This window comes from Larimichthys crocea, chromosome VI, assembly GCF_000972845.2.
Source record: "Larimichthys crocea isolate SSNF chromosome VI, L_crocea_2.0, whole genome shotgun sequence".
Taxonomy (NCBI): domain Eukaryota; kingdom Metazoa; phylum Chordata; class Actinopteri; family Sciaenidae; genus Larimichthys; species Larimichthys crocea.
Window position 1 is genome coordinate 15,469,671 of NC_040016.1, and position 8,556 is coordinate 15,478,226.

At 40.6% G+C, this 8,556-nt stretch overlaps 1 protein-coding gene across 1 annotated transcript in view; it reads right to left on the bottom strand.

The window, feature by feature from the left end:
- Positions 1-7,156, bottom strand: part of LOC104922298 (potassium voltage-gated channel subfamily D member 3) — a 74,713-nt gene extending 67,557 nt beyond the window's left edge. Inside the window, exons 1-2 of the mRNA XM_019267886.2 lie at positions 6,798-7,156; positions 4,722-5,890 (exon numbers count right to left, since the gene is read on the bottom strand). Of these exons, the coding sequence (XP_019123431.1) occupies positions 4,722-5,821 (1,100 nt within the window). The 5' untranslated portion in view covers positions 5,822-5,890; positions 6,798-7,156. The remainder of the gene's footprint in view (positions 1-4,721; positions 5,891-6,797) is intronic.
- Positions 7,157-8,556: the final 1,400 nt, after the last annotated feature.

An 8,556-nucleotide genomic window follows, 5' to 3' on the forward strand; every position in this document is an offset into this window, starting at 1 on the left:
TAAATTATGCACTACACACCAATTCAATGGGGATGGCTCATCTGGAACTGTGCTTCCGCAACAGCTCACTAGCGGCTCCTTCTTGTTTCATTACTACCTGTTATATTGAAATATGACGCTTTGTTTTGTAGTAGTTAAATTGAGTTATTGAACATACACACACAACCATGCAAACTAGTAATCAAACCGGCAGATAAAAAACAGTATATATTGTTTATTTGCTTGTTTGTTTTACCTCTTAATGCACCATATTGTGAGATTATTTCCCTGTGGTCTTTTATGTGCATTGACAGATGGGTTACTCATGACTCTATGACCTGAGCATATGTCCGTTCAGCAGGTGAACAGAGCGACAGGCAAGCATGAAAGGCTGTTCACTTCCAGTTGTGATTATGCACAGATCCGCCTCTCTTATCCTGTACGAGCAGCAGTGTTTGAATGTTTTATTTTCCCCCTTCTTGCTTTTGTTTTGTATGTGTGGGTTAGAGTTGTACAGAACAAAGACTGTACTGTATCTGCGTGTGTTTGTTTTTCTTTTTTACGTTTTAAAAAGAAAAAAAGTTTGTGGATTAAAGGAGGTTACAGTGTATCATGCTGCAATCAGCGGAATGCTGTGCAGATCATATTCAGATTCATGTTCGTACAGTACAGAAACAAAGCCTAGAATCAGGTAATGAAAAACGATACCGTACCTTTAGGTATCTTTTAGGGCATTTCACATAAAATATTGCTATTTTTGTTAAAAATCCAAAACATTTTGACTTGATTCTGTAAGAAATCAAGCTCTCCTTTTGTTTATATTAATAAATGTGCTTAAATTCTGTCTGGAAAAGAAGAAACTTAACCGATTTTTGGATATCTGATCTGGTACAGAAATATGTCAAACACTATCTCATGATTTCTCATAAATACATACAACTCTGTGGCTTTATAGAGAAAACATGCTGCATTTGAACACTCACAAAATGATTACATGAGCCTTGAACATGCATCAGATGATGAGTTTTCCTGATTGCAAATGACCTTGGTTAGTGACGAGGATCACTATTGTTGCAGCTGTGGGTAGACTCTGAGTGCTGCCTATTGTGTGTCAGACATAATGGCTCCACACTCAAACTCATTGTTCAGGGTTCACAGTTTCAATACATAATGCTCTCACCTTGGCATTTCTATCCTTTTTTATGTACGGTACAAAATACCCTCTTATAATCATTAAAATAAACAGACAAACACACACACGAATGTTGTATCACAGGTAAGGTGAGGTAGCCATTTCAGCCCCTACTTGGTAGACCGACTAATGTCTAGAGAGCCATGCTTGACTCTTCATTTGGTTTCCATTTTTTTTTTGTTTTGTGAATAACACTGACCATAACCTAAAGAATAAATGTTTTCCATAAGTCATGATTCTGTATTGTTATGTTACTATAAAGGACAGAAGGTTTCAGTTCTGCCAGCCAAACATGTCAACAGGGAGTCTCCTGTTAAAAAAAAAGAAAAGAAAGAAACTCCAAGGTCACATCATTAGGTATCTTGCTGAGGGTCAAATGAGGTACAGCATGACAGCCCACATATTCTCCTGTCCAGTATTCTTAGTCCTTGAGCACATCACTCTCAGTAATGAACACTGCAGAAAATAGAGCACTTAAGACATAAGCAGGTTTTAAAGCTCTCAGTTGCTTATTGTAAGAGGTCTGTTTTAATAAGTAGCCTAAATTATATTTTATTTATCTACTTACACAATCTTTTGGGCAATATGTATCCTAATGGAACACTTCACATTTTCAAGTCTGGCTTTAAAAGTTAGAATCCCAAAAGCTGTACGTACTGTACATACAGTAGATGCTCCTTGTCTCGGAGTGCAATACAACTGTCATAAATATGGACAGTCGTACACGTGTATTTGTTATTATATTACTGTGATCAAAAACTACAGCCAAACATCAAACAAGTGCATCAACACAACACATTACAAATGCAACGGCAAGAAGCCCAGCTCAGCATCCGTCTTTCAGCCTTTTGTTTCACAAAGCTCTTGCCAGTTACTAAAAGTCAGTCCGAGATTTACTCTAATCCAGTGGCTTGCTCAGGCACAATCATTTTCTCTTTTTACGCCAAAGCCCCATTGGACATGTCTGTGTCACACACTGTTACCGTGACACTCTTTTGGTCCGTCCTCTATGCGATTTGGAACCACACCAGGAGCGCTTGGGAAGCGGAGCCTTTTGCTCACCAGACTTTGTTTACTTAGATTTTGTCATAGCCCTCGGTTTATGTGATTCTAAATATACTTCTAAACAAAGTGTTCTATGTAGTTCAATTGTTTCTTTTTTGGTGGTTTCTATGATCAGAACTTTGCACGGTGTGTTTTACTCTCCAGAAATTGACCGGATTCTCTGTGCTGTTTCTGTCTCTGGCTCAAGCTGCTCTGTGCAGATTGATGCCGGCTAGTCGCGACATCCCGCAAAAATATAACAGCCGGTTCTGGTGGAGTTTGAAACATTAACTCGAAATATCAGCATTTCCCCACACCCCAGGCCTTGAAAACCTTTTTGTCCTGCAGGTATGCCTGCGGTACCAGCATAAACACGAACACTCGCCTGGTGTTCTGAGTTCATGGCCTGGGCAGCCCGGCTAACAAACTGAGTTAGCTATCAGCAGCTATAATTCGCAGCAGTTTACTTTACTGACCGTCGAGAAAAGCTGTAAATTACTGGACAGAGCAACCACAGGACATCAGAGGGAAAGCAGAACAAATTTTCTCTATAAAATATCGTGCCCAGAATTACATAGGGCAAGAAGACAGAGCATAGCATGTGAGATCTACAAAGATACTATCTCTGGCTTTTTGCAGCTCAGTCTCTTTCTCTTCTCATGCTGGATGGGAGATGCACAGCTGAACAGCCACTCTCTGTTCGTGCTGGTGCATGGAGCATAATTTGTGCCAGTGCTGGAAAACTGAGGTGATTATTTATCCAAGATCCAGGCTGGACGTAACACAACATTTAGCCAGGATGCAACACAACAGATAATACATTATTGCCACTAACATCTGTGAATGAATTTCTGTTTGCCTGTTGGCCAGTGTCAGTCAGCAAGGCGGATATGGCCCAATACCAGTGTTCATCCAGTAAATACATGCATCCCAGATTGAATGGTTATCATAGAACAAATGATGGCAATCAAACAGGGCTTGATTTCATGAAAATCTTAAGGATTACAACTTTAGTGCAATACTAACATGACCACATGGAGCTGACAGAAATCAACAACTGTTCAACTGGTTCTCAATCATCAAGGGAAAATATCTCATATTTACTGGCTGCAGCATTTTAAATGATGCTTTTCTGGATGTGATAATATAGATAAACTGAACATATTTAATCAAAATAGTAAATTCTTTGATACCGCAAACAATCATTAGGTACAGCTCTATACTCTAACTGCTCAAGCCTCATATTAGTTTCAGCTGAACTTAGGAGTGTGAGCAAACTCACTAAATTTAATTTTGTGTTCAGCCATTTCATTCCAAACGGCAGTTATGTCTTTGCATATACAGCATTATCTGCAAAGAGAGCCAGAAAGAAAAATAGATCTTTAGGAACTCATAACTATTCGTCCACTGTGCCTTCATAATAGATACTCAGTCAAACTTTGGGAACACTTTCAAATTCACACTGCCGTTCATGGCTCTGAATCTCAGCGAACTTGTGTGAAATATTAAAAGCAGCGTAGAATCATAATAAAGGTGACAGAGTATCTCTCACGGGACACCTTGCCTCCAGGCACACAGGAGAGAGATCTGACTTTATAATGCAGTTAAATGAATTCCTAACAATGCATTTCTATACTGAGCACCACATCAATATTGTACCTCTTGTGTGGCCCCAATTAGGAGAGAAGAAATGCAGAAATAGAGTACTATATATATATTTTTTTTTTCCTCTGCAAAATAATGAAACTGAACCATGGCTTATCCAAAGATAGTAAGGGGTCATGTCATCTAAATGTCACAGAGGTGGAAGAATTATGAAGATTTGCCTTTATTGGATGGTTATGAATGGGCTGATTAATCATAACTGTTTGTTTCCAACATCAGTATCATTTTAAAACATCAAAGTTCTGTTCTAGCACAACACTAGAATAGCCCTATTCTACATCTTGGGTCAGGCCACTGGTCGTGCATCATGTTCTAAAAAGAGTAGAATTAAAAAGGAAAACATTAATTTCAACCAAGCAAAAACACTAAAAATAGCTCTCCATCAATTGAGTCCTTAGTGCACACACACACCTGTGTAGCATCTGGTCATCTTTTCAGTACTCAGGTGTATTGTATGTATTCAACCACTGTCTCCTTACTTGGTGAGCTCTAAGTGAGGCAAAACAAAATGCCACAAGTGTTTGTGCTGGTAGATAAATGCTACACTGCCTACCCTTACTCACGCTGGCAGCCTCAAATAAGCTGTAGTGTACTGAAGTATGGGGGCAGGCTGTCATAATGCTCATTTGAAATTCAAAGTGTTTTTCATAAATTATTCAATTTATAAAGAAAATCCACAAAAATACATCCATTGCATTTCTTAACATCATCAACAGTTGTTTCAGTTCTGCAACATATACAGTATAGGAGTGAAGAACTTAAAGGGTGCTTACAATGTCCACATGTGAATGTATTTACCTGTGTGTCTGTGTATGTGGGTGTGCACATGTCTATTACTCACCCCAGCGTTGTCATGGTGACAATAGTGTACCAGAAGGAAGCTGGGATGCTGGTGAACTTGGTGGAGCTTGAGCCCTTCTCTGCGTAGAACATGACTGTGGCAAAGATGATGATGGCCATGGTGAGTGAGAAGAGGAGGAAGCCCAGCTCTGAAGCACAGCTCTTGAGTGTATAACCCAGGATCCGCAGGCCCTGCGAGTGACGGGAGAACTTGAAGATACGAAACACTCGAAAGACACGCAGCGTCACAAAGGCACCGCTCACGTCCTCGTTGTTGGTCATGACCAGACCTATGTAGTATGGCAAAATGGCCACCACATCGATAATGCTCATCACCGAGCGCATGAAACGATAACGGCTAGGCGCGGCAAACAGGCGCATCAGATACTCCACTGTGAAAATCATGACGCAGGCAGTGTCCATGCAGAAGAATGCCACTGTGTAGCGTTCACCACATGGCATGTCTTTCTGGTTGGCGGTGGAACCACAGGGAACCGTCTCCACCACATTAGTGATGACTGAGATAGCAATGAAGAAACCTGTGACATAGTAGAAGACCAGGGCCATGGTGGAGGTGTGGGGGTTCTCAAAGGCCCGCCACATGGTTTCCCTAAAGTTCATGTTGGGCAGCTTCTGGTCCTTGTTCTCCTCCTGATCATCCTGCAGCCGCTCTAAATTCTCCCTCTTTCTGTCCTTGTACTCTTCATAGCAGCAGTCACCGATTATCTCGGGGATGATGCCGAAGAACGTCAACTCCTCATCATAGGCTGAGATGCACTCGTGGCGGGGGTAGTGGAGTTTCCCTGTCCGGTAGAAGTTGAGGATGCTCCTGAAGGCATCAGGATCCCGGTCAAAGAAGTACTCCTTGCTTTCCTCATTGTAAAAGAAGTCTTTTTCAGAGCTGCCCAGCAAGGTGTCAGGGTAGCGATCCAGAGTGGTTCTCCAAGTTTGAAAACGACGTCCGCTGACATTGAGGATAATCAGCTCATCCTGTCTCTTACTGTCTCTTGGTGCAACAGGCATGGGGCAGTTGGCAACAGGCATCCAGCCAATGGCTGCTGCCCGGGCAAAAGGGAGCCACGCTGCTACTCCTGTAGCCATCGCGAAGCAAAGTCTTTAAAGTAGTCCTCCTAACCTTCAGAGTCTGTGGTCTCCAAAATCAACTGACATCTGAGGGAGAAATGGCACCAAAAAAAGAGGAAACAAAGCTGAAAACAGCAGCACTTTGGATGAGCAACAAAGATCATGGCACTAGACAAAACACCATAAAGACTGTGACATTTTGAGTTCCAAATCAGTTTTCATCTCTATTAATTTTCCAGTCACTCTCACCTGCATTTAGTCCAAATCCAATATTTCATTTAATTTTTTAGGAACAAGCTGATAAATAGAGGTCAAGGTAAAGTTCAGTTCTATTTAGGTTTTAAGATATTACTACCTCAACTCGAAGTTTTATTAAATGTTTTTAGTCCATAATTTTTTACGAATATCTAAAAACTGTTAACAGTTTGCATATACTAACTGATAACAGACTTAGTACTGAGCTGCATTTGCAAACCAAATCACTTCTGTTTTGGACCTGAACCAACATTTGTTACAGATATGAATACAGTGATATGTACACAACAACATCATCATTAGTGTTACCAGCATTAGTAAAAACACACCTAGAACCTCAAACCTATCTGCCCTGAGCAGCATCATTAACTGACCGACAGGGAAAGCGCTGACTATCAGGACTGAAACAAACCTGTTGAATCGGAATAAGGAGGCAACTGCTTCAGATTCATCTAAGGATAAAATATTACTAGACAATATCTTTGTGGGTTTTAACACGAATGACCTGAATTTGTTTCAGAAATAACCTGGTCAGTTAATGACTCATAATAAGTGATTATGTTTGCACATATCTTAAAACATGTTTTATATAAAGATATAATATCAGGTGATTTAACATAGGTTTTGTAGACTGAAAATACGTTTCCCCCCCATGCACTTGACGTTTAACATGAAATGTGTCTCAACATAATCTGAGACAGAGATGGAGTGAAATGGATCAGGTAGCAAACGCACTCACCGAAACAAGTGAAGGTGGGAAAACAAAATCCCAACTCTTCCAAAGCTTCTGTAAAGACAGACTCCTTTGATATAAGTGAGAAAAGCAGCTCGGATCCGTCCAGCGGGAAGCAGCAGCAAAACGGCACCTCTCCTCCTCTTCAGTCGGTGACAGACTCCTGCACCGAGCAGAGCGCACAGAGCGGGACTGATGGAGCAGAATAACCCTAATCTATGGAACCTCTCAGAGATACAGAAGAAAAGCTGGTCTGTTGCGGGATTTGTGGATGTCCTCTGACTGGATTTTACATCCTGGCTTTCTTTTGTTTCCCTCGTCAGTGTTTGGAAAGTGAAATGTGATGGAGAGGAGCAGCGCGCCTCCTTCTCTCACCACAAAGTCCAATGTGCGCCTCTCTCTCTCTCTCGCTCTGTATCATCAACCCTCCTTCCCTCTTTCTCATTTTACCATCATATGTGACCGACCCACCGTGTCACTTTGGCTACAGCCAGTTTTGTCGTGCTGTATTGCTTTATAAGCAGAAAATACCACTAATAGTAAAGGACAGTAACACAGGGGACACATACTCAGTCACTGCACTCACAAAAAAACACTTGGATAATAAAGGCTGCAGAATTACTACCTAACTTGTAAACTTGTACTTATGAAGGATGTATCACTCACACAACATTTATTCCCATTTTCCAGAACATGACCAGATTAAACGTCTTGAGGGGTCCAGGGCAAAAATGATTGGCTGGGCCTCTTTAACTGACTTACCAATGTGTTATGTTTATTTTCTAGACTATTAATATTGTAATGCTTAGAATGTACACTCTGATAGGAAGACAACCTGCAGTGAGAGCGCAAGAGTGTGTGGACCAGACATAAGGGGGAAAAAAATTTGGTCAAAAATAAAGTCAAAATGGCTTCCAGTATTAGTGTGAGACAAATGTATGAGAAAAATTATTCAAGTTAGTAGAGCAATCAACACCTCGTCCCAGTTTATTTGGCGTCTCCATCTCCAAATCCAAATACCTATTACCACATGGTCATTGTGCTAAAAAAACACATTTTCATGTCACTAAAATCGATTCCGGATTATTTCACCAATTCATTGAAACAAGGCATTTTATATGCTAGTAGATTTATTCTTAAAAGTTTGACTTTTAAGCAACAAAATTAGTATATTTGCAATTTAGTGCTACCTGTTTCAAGCAAATGCAACAAGACAAAGACATAACGGCCAGATAATATTAATTAATAGTCCCTGTTATAAAAATTAGGATTATACTGGGGTGCAGATGTCTTAACTCATACAGATTTTGTGTGTCTGTCCTGTTCTTTGTATGTCTTGCATACCTCCCTTAGTTGGCCTCTGATTTATTGAGGCTGGTAAGGAGGGACAATTATAAATTAGTGGTATAAGGACAGGAGAGACAGGCTAGGGGAGTACCATGTGGATGTAAAATATAGTGCTCATTACTGAGCAGTAAACCAACTAAAGGAATGTTATGACGTTATCTGTATCAGTGGGGAGGTGTCAGAGACAGCCCAATTTTGAACAATGTATAAGAACCTATTGATAGTGCTCCTCATGGAGCCCTGTTGCACTGTTAAACGCTCCTTCTTGTACAAGAATATTAAATTCAACTTAAACTTTGATACTTTGAAGTCAGTCCTTTTTATTTAAGGGTTCTTCTTAAAAATTCTCGTAACAGTCCCACAGCAAGAAGCCCAGCCCAGTGTCTGTCTTTCAGCCTTTTATTTCAAGAAGCTCTCG